Source organism: Andrographis paniculata, unplaced genomic scaffold (genome assembly GCF_009805555.1).
Source record: "Andrographis paniculata isolate CXL003 unplaced genomic scaffold, ASM980555v1 Contig46END, whole genome shotgun sequence".
NCBI classification, from domain to species: domain Eukaryota; kingdom Viridiplantae; phylum Streptophyta; class Magnoliopsida; order Lamiales; family Acanthaceae; genus Andrographis; species Andrographis paniculata.
The window spans coordinates 1,452,330-1,471,187 of NW_026137580.1; the positions used below are offsets into that span (position 1 = coordinate 1,452,330).

General features: G+C 33.5%; 2 protein-coding genes across 2 annotated transcripts; one reads left to right on the forward strand and one right to left on the reverse strand.

Annotated features, from left to right (window-relative positions):
• Nucleotides 1-837: 837 nt before the first annotated feature.
• On the reverse strand, nucleotides 838-4,994 carry LOC127252665 (WD-40 repeat-containing protein MSI1). The gene is made up of 6 exons (XM_051276944.1): nucleotides 4,466-4,994; nucleotides 3,747-4,073; nucleotides 2,540-2,692; nucleotides 1,785-1,909; nucleotides 1,581-1,676; nucleotides 838-1,439 (listed from the first exon to the last, which is right to left on the reverse strand). The coding sequence occupies exons 1-6, from the start codon at nucleotides 4,808-4,810 to the stop codon at nucleotides 1,211-1,213; spliced, it is 1,275 nt and encodes a 424-aa protein (XP_051132901.1). The 5' UTR covers nucleotides 4,811-4,994; the 3' UTR covers nucleotides 838-1,210.
• Nucleotides 4,995-11,352: 6,358 nt separating this feature from the next.
• On the forward strand, nucleotides 11,353-17,500 carry LOC127252539 (uncharacterized). The gene is made up of 5 exons (XM_051276754.1): nucleotides 11,353-12,567; nucleotides 12,657-13,423; nucleotides 13,501-13,590; nucleotides 15,844-16,560; nucleotides 16,641-17,500. The coding sequence occupies exons 1-5, from the start codon at nucleotides 12,483-12,485 to the stop codon at nucleotides 16,752-16,754; spliced, it is 1,773 nt and encodes a 590-aa protein (XP_051132711.1). The 5' UTR covers nucleotides 11,353-12,482; the 3' UTR covers nucleotides 16,755-17,500.
• The last annotated feature ends 1,358 nt before the right edge of the window (nucleotides 17,501-18,858 follow it).

Genomic DNA, 18,858 nt, shown 5'->3' on the forward strand with positions numbered 1-18,858 from the left:
GAAGATTATTGGAATATATTTTTTTACCTATGATTACACTTTCCTAATTCCAGTGTAAAAAGCGTACCAATTTATTCAAGTAATCACAATACGTTTATATTTTTTAGTAATTACAATATATCATAGTCATTTAATAATAAAATCAGTAATTTTTAATATATATTTATCAAAACATATACAATATAAAATGCAAAAAAAAAAAAAAAAAAAAAACAGCACTAAAAATACAATCCAATACACATGTATAATACAAAGGTCAGGGCTAGTTTAGTGTATAAATAGTATCAATTCTTTTGGTAATTATACACATCTTCCTCTTAAATTGTAGTTTTTTCTTTTTCTCCTATTCCAATCTTTGCATAAATGCAAGATATCATAAATAGGCAAACAACTTTGAATCTTTAACACTATTTCAATGTTTTAAAATCATTTTATCAAATACTTTTTTTCTGTGGCAAACGTCTTTTTATTATTCCTAAATTTTTTAAAACTCCAAAACTTCCAAAAATCTTGTCTAAACTGAGACTTTTCCTCATATTTGCATGGTTGTTTTCCCATAATATATAGCAACGGTTGCTATCCTGGTTTGAACAAAATATATGAACTAATAACACATAACAGAGCACATATAAAATAAAACAAACCATACATACTAATCGCTTATACAACATATATTATGTTCTATTTTTTGTGCTGCCCCTTATAGTTTTACGTGCTAATTGGAGCCTATCAACCTCATGCTAATTAGATCCAATAGGCAGTCTAGCAATTCATATATGTATATATACATATGTATAAACATGCAAAGTAGTAAAATAAACATGGCAAAATAGCAAGTAGCAAGCTCATCAAGATACCTAAATCCTTTTAAAGATAATTGATCAGTAATACACTTCATTAACATCAACCTGATCACATCACAAGCATAAAAAACACCTATTGTGCATATATCATAGCATGACCATTTCCATTTCATCTAATCACAAGCCTATATCATCAACAGGTGTATACTGTGGACTAATAGCCATGGTTCCACACCCCATCTCATCAGTAAACTTGATTCATAAGACCCCATGTCGAAAAATCCACGAATACGAAGTAATACACAATACAATAAAATAAATAACTCTGTTGACAAACCAAAACGCACAGAAAGAAAACCAAATGAGATTAGGTAATGCACCTGATCATACTAGGGCTCCTTTTCAAGCTAAGAACCTTTAGTGGAGTCACCTCCGGGCAGGTCATCTTCATCATGGTAGATGTTCTCCGCCATTTGCCATATCTGTAGGATATTATCCTCTGCAACGCTGGAAATGACCCAATCTTCGCAAGGGTTCCATGAGAAGTCCGAAATTTTACTAGTGTGACCACCATGAATAAACAGAAGCTCTGGAGGTCCATCCTCAGCATCTTCTGGTGTCTGTTCTTCATCAATCCTGTGAAGCCAAATACATCAAGAAAACTAAATATCAGCCTTGTTCAACCATCAGTTCTACAATTATGAAATAGCAGATCCGGTTCCACATCCACATAAATAATACTACACATTAAAATGCTTGGAAGATCGAAGAAAATACCTGCTAAGATCCCAGACCATCAGCCTCCGACCAAGACAACAAGAAGCCAAAACAGTCTCATTCTTTGGATTCCATCCGACCTGGAACACCTCCTCTCTAGACAGCAGTAAAATAAAGATGAGAGTTTTAGTTCTTACACTCACCAATGACCAGGCAATATAATGATAACCCCTCTACAACCAATAGAAAGAAAAGACATCTTACTTATGACTATCAAATTTGTGGAGGGCAGTAGAAATCTTTCGCATATCAAACAATTTCACAGTCTTGTCAGTAGATCCAGTTGCTAAAACCCATTCATTGAATGGATTGAAAGCCAAACAGTTTACCTGTAAGCATAGGAGGGACATTATTCTCAGGGCACAAATACCAGATGATTAAGCAGAGATAATCATATCAGATGATGTATATTTCTCTATCAGCACGATGATAATCAGTGGAAATGTGATATGACAACTTGGAGACAGTAAACCAAGGAAAAAGAAAATGTTTTTGGCATTAGCATATTAACTTCAACATCTAGTATTATCCTCTTAGATAGACTGAAAAACAGTTTAAATTAACTGCAAATTGCAAAATATATATGAAAAGTTGACCACAACATGTGATACTATCAAAAAGTCCGGAAATGAGCAACTGATGATGAACAGCTTGACCATTAGATGCCAAATTCCAGACATGTTTACGACATCTACAAGAGCTTAATTTTCTTAGAATAACCCTCTGTAATCTGTAAAACCCTAAAAGTTAAACCACACATAAACTCCCGAATAGAAATATGTTACATTATTATAACATATATAAGGGCTTTTCTGTGGTTCTCTTTAAAAGGGCTTTTTTGGAAACTTTTTGTTTCAGAAGGGTAATATGTAATTTAACTTTTCCTTTATACTCTTAAGCCACAAATACAACTAATTTTATTTTCAGAAATTCAGCCAAATCATAAAGATAAAACAAACCTCACTCTGGTGAGCGACTACAGATTGAATGGGCTTGCTAACTGCTGGGGTACGAAGATCCCATATATGCAGATACTGATCATCACCAACAGAACCAAACAAATACTCATGTCGGAGATGCCATGCTACATCTTCAACGACTCCTTCATGAATCTGCAGTTAGCAAATGCAAGCTTATTGTAACTAAAAGCAATGGTACCAGCTCATGAAAACTGGAAAAAGGCAAACTTCAATCAGGGTTGTAAGAACCTAACCAAACCAAATCCTTGTGTTGAGCTCATTAAGCTAATTGAACATATTTGTGTTTGTTCTTTCTTTCACTTTCACTACATAGAAAATCATTATTCGTGTCCAATTCATTGTGAAAACAATTTGCTATATTCATGTTTGTGAATCATAAACACGCTCAAGATCATTTGGCATTCATGCCATACAAAAGTATGACAAAACAATCTCATCAACCAAAGTTGTATTGGCTTCAAGTTACAATCCAGAGCAGACTAAGTAGAATAATATTAACCTATCAAATTATTAAAATTGTCAATAAGTTTTCATTCGTGCTATATTTCACACTTCCATATTTATTTGATTACACAACAAACCAAAAAACTAGTTGTTCTTCTTTTACATGAATCATAGTCGTAAAAAGCACATGGTATTCCATGTCATGACATGCACTATAACTATTAAAATATTTTCAATATTCATAACACAGATATATATGCAATTAATTTAAGAAATTTTCAATAAATAAAATAATCATCAAGCTTCTCTCAAAAAATATGTATAACATGAAATTAATAATATAACTTTACTATACTAATAGAGAAAAAAAATCAGAAAAATCAGAAAAAAAAAGAAAAAGAAAAAACAAAATGAAAAACTGAAACAGGAGGGCAAACGGCAGTAGCTACGAGCAGGAGAAACTCAGGAAGAAAGATATATATATATAAATATAAACTTTTCACATCCTTGTACTCCCTTCGCCCCACCTAAATAATCTCAATTTTCATTTAGAATGATTTCACCTCAATAGCTCGTTTCCATTTATAATTTATGCGGTTCTCACTCAATTAACAATTTACCTCACTCTTACCTCTATTTACCAAAATACCATCACACAATATACATAAACCTATGGGTATTATTGATTTTTCCCTCTTACACACAGCAAACCCACAGGAAACACTCACCCCAAAAAATATACCTTAAATATTTGCATTGCATCGAGAGATTTGTTTTTAGGAGCTGCATTGATGTCCCACAAACATATTTGCGCATCATCTGATCCACTCAACAAATGACCTTGCTTGAAATGACTCCAGGATAAACCATACCCTTCGGTACTGTGCCCCCTTAGCCTCAAATCAGGGTTACAAGCACCATCCAATGGAGGCTTAGATGGATGCTTGCTGTAATCGAAAACATAGACTTCAGCACTGACGGTCTTGGTGGCAATAATAAATTGATTTTGGGGCATGTATCGAGCCCGGTTCACTTCCCCATCATGATTTATTTGCTGAATAATTTGCACCTACAACATAATACATACATAGATAGATTAGTATTGAAAGCTACACACACATGCTTGCAAAACATGTACTGTACTGTAATGTATACATATCAAGATTATCATGACAAATAGAGTTTTCCAAACTAAACTCGCATATATTTGAACCCTAATTATGCACAAAGAAACACATTCCTTAATTAACAACAAAATGGGGCCTTAAAAGAATCCGATCCAAATTGGGGCAGAGCTGAGAGCCCTTGTGTTTTTCTTTTTTCCTAGTAAACTGTAAATACCAATCAACCCGCAGATGAAGGACCAGTCCATAGCCTCTTTACGGAGGTACAATCTCCAGTGCACAAAGTACTACACATTTTTCCCTAATAATTAATAATTAATCGAGCAAGAAACCCTACCTTTCCGTTGGCGCACCCAAAGCCGCCGAATTCAGAGCGTTCGTCGTCGTAGTGGCGATTATCGGTCTCGGAATCATCGAGCGGTAGCTGCACCTGCGCAAGCATCAAGTAATTGGGCTCATTCTCGGAGGTGTGGGTGCCGAGAATAACCTTCTGGACAGAATAATCCTTCCCGGGCGGCTCCTCCCGGTCGGGCAGCCACTCGACGGTGAGGGAAGGCCACTCGAGGGCGTGGGTGATGACCAAATCGTAGAGAAATGGGGTGTTCTTCTTCCATATCTTGTACTCCTCGTTTATCAGCCGCTCCTCGATTTCACCCCGCATCTCGTCCTCGTCTTTCCCCATCTCTGCCTGCTTATTAGTTCAACTATGCCGGAACTGCGCCTTTCAACTTCAATCCCCCGTTTTCACCCAAAAATCTTCGATAATCGTGCAGATTCTGGAGTGCGTCGCTACAATTTTGGGGCGGGGAGAATGAAGTTTTAGCGGGCTTCCGTACAGTCATAGATGATATTCAATTCCTCCTCCCATTTCTTATTTTTATTTTATTAAATATTCAGGGTGTCTTCTCTACTAAATATAAATAAATATATATATATATATTTAAATCCCTTTATTTATATTTACAATAATTATAAATTAATAAATATATTTATTTATTTATTTATATTATTTAAAATTTTATTATCTATCAAATATATTCATATTACATGTATATACTCTCTCCGTCCACAAACTAACGTTCTATTTTTTTATTTGACATGTCCAATAACTATTGTCCTCTTTCTATTTTTATATGCAAAATTTACTCTTTTATTCTTACTTTATTTACTCTTTCATTTCGTTTTCTATACATAACAAAAAACCCTAATTGTCTAAAAATGCCTCTAAATATCAAATAGGACATTAAAAAATGGATGGAGAGAGTAATAAATAAAATATTTAAATATATATTTTAAATTTATTTATATATATTAAAATTATCAATAATATATTACTTATAATAATATAATAAAATAATATTATAATTCAATATCATTAACAAATTTGATTTTGAAAAAAAAAAAATTGTATATTTAATATTTAAAAAAATACATCTATTAAAAAAACACCAACACCCCCAAAGTTTATTCTCATATTATTGAATTTGGAATATAATGAATTAGGACGCGGACGGAATAAATATTTTATAAGAAATTTAAATATGCTTATTAAAAAATACTAAAAAAGTGTTTGTTTAGTGAGGATATTGAAAATAAATATATATATATATATATAAAATAATTTTAATTATTTTAAATTTACAAGTAATTAGTTGAAGTCATAATATATTTATATTATTTATATATTAAAATAATATATATAATTTTTTATATCAATATTTATATTATTAATAAAATTTAAAATATTTAATTTATATATAAAAAATATATAACATATACTTTTTTGTCAGTTAAATTTATTTTTATTTTCTTTTATTAATCTGTTTGTTAAAGTTATCTCATTACTAATTTTGACAAAATTAACAAATCAACATTTAATTCCGTTGTTCAATACTTATTTATAACCAATATCATTAAATTTACTACATTCCCTCACTTCATTTACTTTAATTTATAACCAAGGGCTTGTTTATTCTGGTCCATTGTGTTTTCTCCAAAACCAGGCCAGATCCTCAGCAAAAGCTGCCATTTGTTTATTATTTTTTTTTAATTTTTTTTCAAATTTTATATTTATTTAATATTTATAATAATTATAGGGTAAAAAAAATCTATACAATATATATATCATTTTGTAGAAAATAATTTTTTTTATAATACGAATAAATAAAAATTTAAAATATATATGTTGGGTATAATATAAATTACTAATCAAATCATACAATATCAATTATTCATTAAATCAATAACCATCAAAACTCCCAAAAACCCCAACCAAACCCAAATACAAAAGAAAAACCAAAATTCAAATTCATCCCAAAATTCAAATAAAAATCAAACTCAAATTCAAATTCTCCCAAACCCCTCTAAAGAAACATACCCTAAATTTTCAAAACCTCCAACTATTTATCACTTTTTCAATAAAAATATTTATTTTTCTTAATTTTTGTGCTGGATCAAATTGTGCTAATTTTAGTGGACGGATGGAGTATATAAAATTCAAATTGAATTCGAGTTCGAGTTAGAATTTTACTGTTTCTAGTTATTTTTTCGATTAAATTTCGATTAATATTTGTAGGTAGTCGGCATGACATGTGGGCCTCCGCAGAAGATTGAGCCACCTTATAGCTCAAATTTACGAAGACCCACTTGGTTGTTGATCCAAAAATCATTTTTGTGTTTGCTAATGGTGGTTCTGATGAAGGCGCATCTGACAGAAGAAATATATCAAAAAGAGAAAAATCTAAATTTGTTACAACGATCCAAGTAACGATTTGCGAGTGGCCGTGGTTGGGGAATATTATGGTATTATCCATGGAGAACTGGGTGAAATAATTGATCATTAAGAGTGCGAGGGTTTGGGGGATAGGTTGAGTGTCGGGAATCATCAAGAAACGGTGAGATTGATTTCTTAAGTGTGTAGCTCGATTGTATACATATATTCTTATATTTCCATGGTTTCAATAGTGAATCACGTTTGGGTTGGAACTCCTGATATGTAGGCTGGTGCATCCAATTTGGGTTAACAATTATTTTGTATTTTTTATTTTTATCGTCACTAATACGTGCATTCTCAGTTTGATCATCCAGCAAACAACAAGTCTGTATTGAGGAATTTTTATATGTTGATTTTCGAAGTGAGTTGTTCTTGTTACTAGGTGTTTGATTGATTTGTGGGCTAACAATTGATATCATAGCCTCATTTTCAACATATTACCGAAGAATATTCCAAATATATGTCAAAGAAAATAGTCAAACAATCTATCTAAAAATATTTCCAAAACCTTGAATCGAATATGATTCAGACTGAAAGACCGAATAGCAATCGAAAAGTTGACAGACAATCTGCATAGAAAGAATATGCAACAACTATGAAAAATGATAAGATAGTAATAGGTGTAAATTGGAGTGATGACGAAAATAAAGAAGACAAGGTTGTTGTGTTCACTATTCGTGATAATGAGAAAAAAATAGGAGATTGAATATACTGAAATGACATTTGAAAAATTGGTGGAGGCTTATGACGTGGTGGTGGCTAAACATAAATTCTTAGTTGTAAAAAATAAAAAATTAAAGACATGTGTTATGAGATTAGACAAAAAGATCGAGATGCTGATGGAAATGAACAAAAAGTTAACTGAAATTCCTGCAGAGCAAGATAAAGTAGTTGACGAGGCTACTTATCTAAGGAAGAAAGTTGAAGAATTTGATTTTACAAACAAAAAGTTCATGGATGAAAATAAAAAGTTGCTGAAAAGGAAACAAAAGCATAACGAAGTGTTAAACGTCGGGAAATCATATGGTGATCATAGTGGGATTGACTACACTCATAAGGTTAGAACATTCTAAAACAATATTTGTTAGAGGTGGACTGCTCTTTGAACCAACTGATAACAAAGAGATTGGGAGACTGGATGTTGTTCTGAAAATTTCTGAAAATCGAATGAATGTTCGATAATCAGGTAGACAATTGTCGAATTGGAAGTATTGCAAGTGATCGGAACACCAAGAGCTGGACTGTGATTAGATCAGACAAAATTTATGGCCGAGTAGAAAGGTATTTTGGCCATCAAAACACTTGAATAACATAATTATGGCAAGATTGGTATGGGGACTTAAGGTGAATCAAGAAGCATGTCTAATTGCTCTATCCATGCAAAATATTGGAAAGAAGTCCGTTAATGTGGACTTCTTCAATGAATTATATGAGAGAATGAAACAAAATTCAAGTGATGACAAAGTAAGATCTGAATTAAAATGTAGCATTAAAGGATTGAATTTGACTGATGAAAGTAAAAGAGAGTCCATCCAAACATCACATGAACAACCCTCGGGAAGCAATAACCTTGAATTAACAACAAAGCATTGTTCGGTCTACTGTTGCATCCATAAGAGTTTATCATTGGAGACGCTCATTGTTGCATATCCAAAATCAAACAAAACAGTATTGTTGAAGGTTTCGAAAATAGAGTATGCAATCTTGAACACGTTCATACAACAAAGCAACTAGCAGAAATTCTAATCAAGGTATTAGGTTCGTTATCTATCTTGATTTGATATGATGAATTAATTTTTGTTGGATTGTGATAGGCCAAGGATATTCAGAAGTAGAAATGTCACAAAATAAGTCAGTGTGAAGTTCTATAGCAAATTGGGTGAATAAAAAGATCAAAACTTAGATGAAGACATATTGTAATTGAATGATGATTCGAACAAAACATATTTGTAGAAAAGAGTTGACAGTGAACAAAAATCAAACTCAATTCGACGTCGCATGAACTGCACTATAGAGCCGGAAATTTCAAATTAAAGGCTGAAGGTCCATTAAAAAATAGCAAAAACCATCCTCTAGATCAAATCATTGGTGATCCACAAGATCGATTTTGATAAGGAGAAAGTCAATTAATTTCAGAGAACTTGCCAGGTTGAATTTCTTTATTTCAAGATTGAACCAAAAAAATGTTACAACAACCTTAGAAATGAGTTTTAGGTGGTAACTATACAAGAAAATCTGCTGCAATTCGAAAGAAATAAATTGTGGACATTGATTGTTCATTCAGCATGTGTCAACATCATTGATACCAATCTTGTAGACATTTTTGCAATAATGGGTGTCGTCTTGGAAGAGTGGTCGAACGTGGAAGTGTATCTCTGCAACAAAAGTAATCATCATTGTGATCAAATGAGAATGCTTTGTATTGAAGGTTTGGGCTCATGCTTATTAGAGATTAAGGATGACAATGGGTCAAGTATAGATAGACTCGAAACCCTACCCATATGTATATTATTGTACTCAAGACCCTATTCAGACCCTAATGTATCCGGATCCGTATGTCACCGGACCCTACCTATGATGTATCCGTCAGATCCGCCAAATTCAAAAAAATTCAACACAAGTTTAACTCTACCTGATTTACGTAAAAAAAATATTTACTTATTTCAAAAAATAAATAAAAAATATATATACGACAAATATAAATATTCACCTATACTGTCTTAACACCTATGCCACCACCAACACTAATAATAATAATAATAATAATAATAATAATCATAATACAATTTATTATTTAATTAATCAGGTCCGGGTCTGGGTCGGTTAGGGTCTACAATTAAACCCTGGACCCAACCCGATCCCCAAAAATTTATTAAAGATCCGATTCATATCCGATCTAATACCCAAATAATTAGACCCGACTCCAAATAAATTGGTAAAGTCCGGGTCTGGGTCAGATTTCGGTCTACTCCTATCCATTGTCATCCTTATGGAAGATACATATTTCAATTCATATCTCTAATGTTTGGAATTAATTATACTTAATGGAGGAGAATTGAGCTTGTTCACTTTATTTTGAGGAGATAATCTGTTAGGACCATGTGTTTGAAAAATTTTGTAGGCTTATCAAATAGTTTGGAGGAGATATTTCAGGTGTTGGTAACATTTATAAGGCAAATGAGGTGTTTGTGATGGATAAAGAGGAGCCCGCTAATTTGATAGATTAATATTCTTTTTTAGATTGTTGTATCCCAAAGGGAGAATGAGTTGTTGTCATTTACACCTTTTGGTTGTTGTTTATACTTGTCCTTATTGCCCTTGTTTTTTTTTTAACTTGTAACTATGGTTAAGCTTAGTTTGATTTGATTGTGTTTGCTTTAAGGAAGATAAATTGATTTCTCGTCTATTCATTGATGATAGTAAAATACTTCTTGCTTTCCTTCGTGGTTGGAAAATATTAACTAAAAAAAAAACAGAAATTATTACTAGTTATTTTCTTGATTAAATTTTGATTGATGTTTGCACACAAATGACAGATATATGAGCCTTTGCATAAGCTTGGCCTTCACGATTAGGACCCAAATATTATAAAGGCCCACTTGGTTGTTGATTCATAAATTATTTTTATGTTTACTAACGGTGGTCCTAGTGAAGGCGCGTCTAATGGAAGTAATATACCAAAAGAGAATAATCTAAATTTGTTACAACGATCCAAACAACGATTTTCGAGTGGCCGTGGTTGGGAAATATTCTAGTAGTTTCCATGGGAGAACTAGGGTGAAATGTTCGATCATTGAAAATGAGAAATATTGGGGGATAGATTGAATGTTGGAAATCATCAAGAAATGGTGAGATTGTGTAGCTCGATTGTATTTTGCTTCAATGGTTTTGATAGTGAATCACGCTTGGATTAGACCCCAGATGTAAATTGGTGCAATCGAACTGAGTTAATAATTGTTTTGTATTTTATGTTTTTGTCGCTACTAGTATCTGCATTTAAAGTTGATCATCCAATAAACAACAAATCAGTGTTGAGAGATTTTTATATGTTGATTTTTTAAGAGTTGTTATTGCTGCTAAGTGTTTGGTCGATTTTTAGGCCAACATATATGAGCCGAGTTCAAACTTGAATTTGAACCTAACAAATTGAATTTGAACCACTATTTTAACTCAAATTTTTAACAAGTTAGAACCAAATTTGTATAATTTACAAGTTTGAATCAAATTTAAACAATCAATATAAAAACTAACAAAGCTACTTAGCTCAAAACAAGCCATGATAAATAGTTTGACTATAGATTTACGTCATAGAAGTTAGATCAACATAGCACTCTACAACACAATAAATATAAATAAATAAATAAATAGAAAACAGGCGCTATTAAAAAAAAAAAAAAAAAAAAAAAAAGAAAAAGAAAAAGAAAACATGATGCAAGAGAAGACAGCGTTTCTTCTGTAACCGAGAGACAGACACACGCACACACGAGCCGAGCTTTCTTAGAATACAAGCGCGAATACATACAAAATAATTGTGCATCTAATCTCCACGCCTCCGGCACAGCCAAAATCTCTTCTCCTCGATCACACTTACCACACACATAACAAACACACAGTGCGTAGATAATTTGAGAGAATTGGAGGTACTGGGATTCCTTCTCTAGAACGTTTCAATAATTTTCACATTCTGAAACAATCCAAACATTAAGAGGCGGTGATTGCGACGGTCTAGGGTTTCTTTTTTTATAGCTTATAAGGTGGATTATTGAGGAGTGTGGATTTTGCGTTTCGAATTTAACACGAGGGAATTGGTTTCAGTCGGGTTTTGAGTCGTTTAGATTGATTTGGGTGTAGACTGGTTCTGATTTTGTTTGGGGATGATTTTTTGTGTGGCTGGACTTATCAAACCCTAGGAGTACATAGGCTTTCCGATTTAGGTTTTTTTGGTAGACGTTTAGTGGGGGAGTTTGATTATTCCTGCGTTATTGTGTATGGATTCCGTTGATCACTGAGGGGAGCTCAGTTCTGGGGTTTTACTTATGAATGGAATCAGGTGAATTTTTAGTTGTTGTTGTTGCATTTTCTGGCTGATGAGATGTTAGGGTTTTCTTGGTTTGTTATGTTCTTGGGAGGGGAGGAGGCCCTGGAATGTGTTTTTAATGGTGTTTGTGGGTATATGAACAGTGCATGAGTTCCAATTTTTAGATTTATTGGATATAGTTGGTCACTCAAGGAGTGAAATATACTGTACAGAAGATAAAGAATCATTTAGTTATGAGCAATTCTGACTATTTATTTTGAATGTGCCATTTTGCGACCGGGAGGATTAGGCACTGGATTTTAAATGTTTATTGTCAACCTGTGACTGGTTTATTTTGGAGTGGGGAGACAGGGGTGTTGATGTGAAGAATAATGGAAGGACTAGTGCTAGGATGATTCAAGATTTATGTTTGATAGAGGCTTCGATTGCCATAGGGTAATATGGATTTGACACGTGACAAAATGTTGGAGTAAGTTGACATTGTAGGAAAATCAATTTACTTTCCAATTTTTCTTTGCTATAAGATAATGTTTAACACCAGTTATGGAAAGAGTTGAGCCTTGTTTAGTACCTCAATGGTTGAAAAATACCGGAAACCAGAACGGCGGCAGTTCTGTTTCGCATTCAGGTGAGTTAAAAGTGAACTTTATATGTAATTTTTCAGTTGTCATTGACTATTGCTAGATTCTAACTGTTCTCTTGGATGTTTTTCTTTAGATGATCACACTCCATCGAAGATTGTGAGAAATAAGTCATTTGTAGATGGCCATAATAATGATTTTAGACGATCTCTTAGTTTAGACAAAACTTCATCATCTTATTTTCGTCGGAGCTCTAGTAGTAATGGTTCTCGCCATCTGAGGTCTTGTAGTAGCTTTGGTAAAAATCAACATGACAGGGACTGGGAGAGGGGTATGCATGATTCTCACACAAAGGAGAAGCCATTGTTGGGGGATCGAAATCGACGGTATCAAGACATTACAGAATCTGTGGATAACACCTTGTTAATTAAACTTGAGAGAGATGAGTTAAAGAGCTCGCATTCAATTTCTGGGAAACATAGAGAAACATCCTGTAATAAAGTTGGTACTAACTCAAGCACTAGTGGGAATTATACTAATGGCTTACTCTCCAAAGGCAGTCCTGTTGGAGGGGTCAACAAAATAACATTCAAGAGAGATTTTCCATCATTGGGACCAGAAGAGAAAGTGGTCACATCGGAGGTTGGAAGAGTCCCTTCTCCTGGACCGAGTTCTGCCATTCAGAGCTTGCCCGTAGGTAGCTCAGCTAATATTACCGGTGGAAAATGGACTTCTGCTTTGGCAGAGGTTCCCGATATAGTTGGATGCAATGGAGCTGGCATGATAGCAGTGCAACATGAGGTTACTACAGGTTCTGCATCTCTGCCTGCAGGTACTTCCTCAATCCTCAACATGGCAGAAGCTGTAACCCAAGGCCCTAATCGTGCTGGAGCTGCTCCCCAAGTAGGCCACATTCTCTTTTTACATTATGGAGATGATGATGTTTAAGTCTCCACATTCTAAAATTTGTCTCTTTGTAGTTATCTGTGGGAACTCAGAGACTCGAAGAACTGGCCATTAAGCAATCTAGGCAATTGATTCCTGTGACACCATCTTCTCCAAAAATGTTGGTAAGAATGCAATTATACATGTTTCATATTTTATGTTTCTTAATTGTTTATTGACTAGTACCGTCCAATGCATGGAAATTTTGTTTTATTTATTAGTTAGAAAGTAAAAAGAGCTCACCACTAATATTTTATTTAAAAAACAGTTAAGTAAACTACGGCAAGAGATGGGTTTGCAATTTCCCCAGCATACTGATGGGCAAATTTATTGCAGTGAACCTGAGTATTTAGTGAAATTAATAATGGATACTGTATGCCCTGAACCAGTTATCTGTAGATTAGTATCGTGGATTAATGTGCTGAAATAAATTAATTATCTTGGTCAATTCCAAAATTATTCCATCTCTGTGATTTGATAGGTCATGTACAAATAAAAAGGGCATAGATTTTCATCTTTACTATGCAATATTAGCTGTTAAAAAAGGCTGTGAGCATTATGCCACAGTTGAATTGAAAGCATGCATGAGTGTAACAGGATGGATAAGTTTTCCAACTACATGGGGGAGTTCGAGTAAAGCTAACTTGAATGTACGAGAACTAAGGTTCTGTTTGCTTTATAATTTTTTATTTTTATTTTTATTTCTTATTCAGTTTTATTACAATGCAATTCTCATGATTTTCTATAAAAATACACTATTCTCTTCTTTCAAAACATCACATTCAGCCCACTATTTATGCTAAAAACCAAAACCAAAAAATTAAAATAAAAGAAGGTAAGTTATTTGTTGATCATAGCTATTGCATGTATATATTGAAACTAAAATAGAGTTGAGATATATACGCATGTATTATCCATTATACTTTGGATTTTTTGGCATATGGGCTTATCCCAAACTGAGGTTAAATTGGGTAAAAGCTATTGATTGATTATTAATTCTGTAAATCGCATACTTTTAAATCTCGCTGAACAGGGAGCTTTTATCCATATACATTTGATGCATTGCATGAGTTCCAATGTTTTATATACAATAAAGAGGAAGTTTTTGATCTGGCGACAATAATTATATGGATGCACTAGATTTATTTATTGTATGTGAGGACCTGCATTCTGTTTTTCACTGCATCCATAATTGATGCCAGAAAGCAGCAGGTACCCACCTTGTGGGATTATAGATGCTTCAAAGTTGACAAATGACTTCTTAATCAGCTTTATCAACAGACATGAAATCATTTTTTACAGTATTGGAAGCGGGCTATAGGGAATGGCTAGATGATGGGATGACCAGAGTGTGGTTTGTTATATATTTTCTTGTTAAACCAATTCTTCATATTTGTTTTTTGAGACAATGATCTTTATTGAAGCTATATCTCATCTTATCTATAGCATATCACAAATCCTTTTTGAAATTAAAGTTTTGTGGAATGATTGTGCTAGATATAGTTGTATCATTTTTTTTATTGAAGTATGCTTCCAAAGAGATAAAAAAAGATTTCAAATGGAGCACACTTACTGCATTTTAACTATTTTTATGATATATATAGTCTTGTTATTTAGTTTACAGAAAAATAATATATCCTTTTATTTCATATATGATCCTTAATAATTTGTTCATGATCCGTATTGATGCTTTGGATGTTACAAGAATGCAGAAATTGTGTATTGCATATATTTGAGCATCAAATTGAAGTGATCCGATCATTCACCTTGATACCATACGGCAATAGTGTATGAACACATGTGCGTAATTGTAGGTTGTGCAGGATGGTTTACTTAAGCCTTAAAATGTCTAGAAACCATGTGAGATGTTTAGGTTTTGGTTGGCTTTTCAATTATTGGTTTTAATAGTAATAATAAAGATTGCTTCACTTCTATGCATTGCTATCAGTTTGTCCATGTTTGAAATGCCAATATCCTAGATGCAGGAAGAATCTGATTTCATCATTTCCTTCCCTGCAAGCAATGCTAGTAGATATTGCATTACACATTCTTTTTTCAAGTTGTGATGCAACTTTAATGCATCCAGCTATTTCCCATACTTGATAAGTCGGATGTTTGTATGCACAAGTATCTCAATTTAGGAATGAAGTTGACCTCCATGGTAGCAGTAATCGAAAAGGCTGCAAATTCTTTAGAGGGGTTTATGTAATGTTTAGAAGATCAGTATGCCTTAGCAAGCATATTTTTCTATTGTATTATGCTATCAGAACAGGCTGAGAGGCTCTTCCTGAAATATTCTCCATGTGTTGTGCCTTTGATATTTTTTGCGTTGCATTCAATAAACCTATTGGGTTGTAATTTCCTTATGATTTCTTCAGGTTTTGAGTTCCTTGGATAAACATAAAACCCGAGCAGGTCAACAGCAGCATCCCACATTATCTTCAGTCTCTGCTAACAACTCTCCGCGCAGTGGGTCCTTAAAGAGCGATGCTTCAAGGACAAACGTGGGAAAGCTCCATGTTCTCAAGCCAGTCTGGGAAAAGAATGTTGCTACACCTGTTGTGATCAAGGACAACCCGAGTCAAGCAAGTGGTGGGAAACTCGTAAATTCTCTGCTCGCTGCTCCATCGATTTCTGGATCAGCTGCAACTAGGGGCCCATTAACCAATCCCGGCCATGAGCGCAGACCTATGTTGGAGAGGCGACCTACTTCTCAAGCTCAGAGTCGAAATGACTTCTTCAACTCGGTGCGAAAAAAATCTATGACAGAATCCTCTTCTGCAGGAAGTGTATCATCAGTTGTTGTGTCTTCATCTAGTTCTGATATACCTTCCGAACCGGAGTTTTTGTGTGCTCCAAGTTCTGAAAGGGCGAACCATTTTGCTGAGATGAATGGCGACTTGAACTGCAATGGTGATTCTGCTTGTGTCAAGCAGAGAAATTCCAGCAACCAAACAAATCTTCCTCTCTCTGATCTTGTGTTCTCAGAGGAGGAAGAGGCTGCTTTCCTTCGTTCTTTAGGCTGGGAAGAAAACACTGATGAGGGCGGTCTGACTGAAGAAGAAATCAACACTTTCTTCCAGGATTTCACTAAGGTACCCACAGGCACTCCATTTTTTACATGCAACCCCACATCTGTTAATTGCAAAAACTGATCTTCCCTTGTCTTGATCAGTACATTAATTCGAAGCCATCGCTTAGAATACTGCAAGGAAGACAACCGAGTTTCCTATCTCCAGTCGGGACCATTTCAGGGTTGACTTCATCTGATGCTAAGCTGGAATCTTGATTTGATTTCCTCCGTAGAGGTTTGTTCTGTCCTGTCCTGACTCCTTTCTTGCTATGTTTTTGCTGCCTCAGTTGGTAAATAAGCAGGCTCTTATAAGGAGTGGAATATGCACTGATTTTCCATTTTTTTTTCTTGTAAAATGGAAAATAGGAATAAGTTGCTAATGGTACATCTTGATGACGATGGCGATCTCTCTCCATAAGTTAAGAAAATTTTAGTGAAATGATATGAATACAGTAGCACTATTATTATTATTATTGAAGCTGCTCAAAATCTTTGAGCCCTGATATATGTGTGTATATATATATATACACACACATGTAGTTTATCCCACCTGGGACTTCCATATTTTCTCCTTTGGGGCCTGGTAGAGTAAGCCATAACCTTTATCGTAGCATATTGGCAATGTCATCAACTCCTGGGACATTTTCTGTATTAAGACTGATGGAAGATTTAGCAAATCCTTGTCCAGATATTGGAATGTGTCTAAGCAGTTTGGTGCTTCTGAGTAGGAGTCGTCTCAAACAAATCGTTGGTATATAAGTTTAGTGTCTATTTTAGAGAATTTGATATCATTGTTTTACCTTTATAGCTTAGAATAAAATATATATATATATATTGTATTGTTATTGTTCCAACGGCTGGTGACTGGTGTGTATATATATATATAATGTTATAAATGACTTAATAGAATATTGACTTCTTGATATAGTTGTTGAAAATGTCATAGATTATATTGTCTTGTATCAATGGACAAAATGCCTTGCATACTTACTAAATTAAAAGAGGGATATTGTTGTAATTTTGGATGAAAAGTTAGTATATTCTATTGTTTGTGTATGGATTACATTACATGCCTATTTATTTATTTGATGGCACATCTATTTGAACAGTTGAATCATATTTTCCTCAACACGTCTTCTTGATTCAAATCTGGTAGTTCATCAGACGTGCAGAATTTTACCATAATTTTTTCTTTTGCCATAAGCCCTTGGATGTACTAGTGTTTGATTTCCAAGTATTTAATTGTCCTTCATGCATGAAAGGCTTTTTGGCTATAGGATGAGAAAACATGTTATCATAGAGAACATAACTGCAACTTATGACTGTTTCTAGTCCGAAGCATTAAGAACCTTTCTTAGTCATATTGACTAACTTTCATTTACTAAAGATGTTACATATTCAGCTAGCAGACAAGAGGTTTGAATCCTAGAAAGTCTTATTTTTATTTATTTATTTTTTTAAACATTTTTATCTGTCTTTTGAGTAAATTTTTTACTGAATTTAATAGTCTGCAAATTAAGTTCGACAAGATAAATCATATTAAATAAATCATGGCGTCAGGGTTTGAATTTATGATCTTTCGGTCACGATTCCACTCCCACACCATTAGGTTATCTATTACGAGAATAGAAAGTCTAATTTTTTTTGTTTATTTTTGATCGAAAAGAGACTAGAAAGTTTTTTTTTTTTTTTTTGTTTTTATGATAATGTCACTTGTGGGTTGTTTATTCGGAAACCATGATATCCGAACCTAGAAAAACAATTTGATTAAGTGTTTTTTCGATCATTTCGAGCTCCCATACAATATGTGTAACGTGCAGACTCCAATTTTCTTTAGTTTCCATTGAGATTTTGGGGGAAACAAAAAAAGAGAAATTTTCATTATGAATTAATCACTGAACACACCTTGTAGTACATGCTTGATATGTATATATATATATATATAAAGAAACAAGAAACAAACTAGCAAAATTAGATGACCCATGTAAAGTATCAAATTGATGACCCAATTGAGAGAGTTTATCTTCAACATCTGCCTTCTCCAATTAATTTATTATTCATACATATAATATTATAATATTTTATTTATTTTTGCTCTAACTACATGTCTGTCTATTTTTCGTTGGTCCAAAATGTTGTATTTCCGGATTGCCTATAAAAAGTAACAATAATAAAATTACTTTTGATTAAAATTTTATTAGTAATAAATTTGATTAATTGGGCTTATATGGGGTACTAATATTGATATATATATATATATATATATTAGCTATCTACGCATATATCAGTTTGGATAATTACCCTATAACTGGGAGGACTG

Bases quoted from the DNA above. Each gene is read 5' to 3' on its own strand.
- LOC127252665 (XM_051276944.1), bottom strand. From the start codon at position 4,810: ATGGGGAAAGACGAGGACGAGATGCGGGGTGAAATCGAGGAGCGGCTG. The intron at 1,677-1,784 runs GTAAGATGTCTT...ACTGCTGTCTAG, and splicing joins CACAAATTTGATAGTCATAA to AGAGGAGGTGTTCCAGGTCG. The intron at 1,440-1,580 runs GTATTTTCTTCG...TTGGCTTCACAG, and splicing joins ATGGTCTGGGATCTTAGCAG to GATTGATGAAGAACAGACAC.
- LOC127252539 (XM_051276754.1), top strand. From the start codon at position 12,483: ATGGAAAGAGTTGAGCCTTGTTTAGTACCTCAATGGTTGAAAAATACC. The intron at 13,424-13,500 runs GTAGGCCACATT...GTCTCTTTGTAG, and splicing joins GTGCTGGAGCTGCTCCCCAA to TTATCTGTGGGAACTCAGAG. The intron at 16,561-16,640 runs GTACCCACAGGC...TGTCTTGATCAG, and splicing joins TCTTCCAGGATTTCACTAAG to TACATTAATTCGAAGCCATC.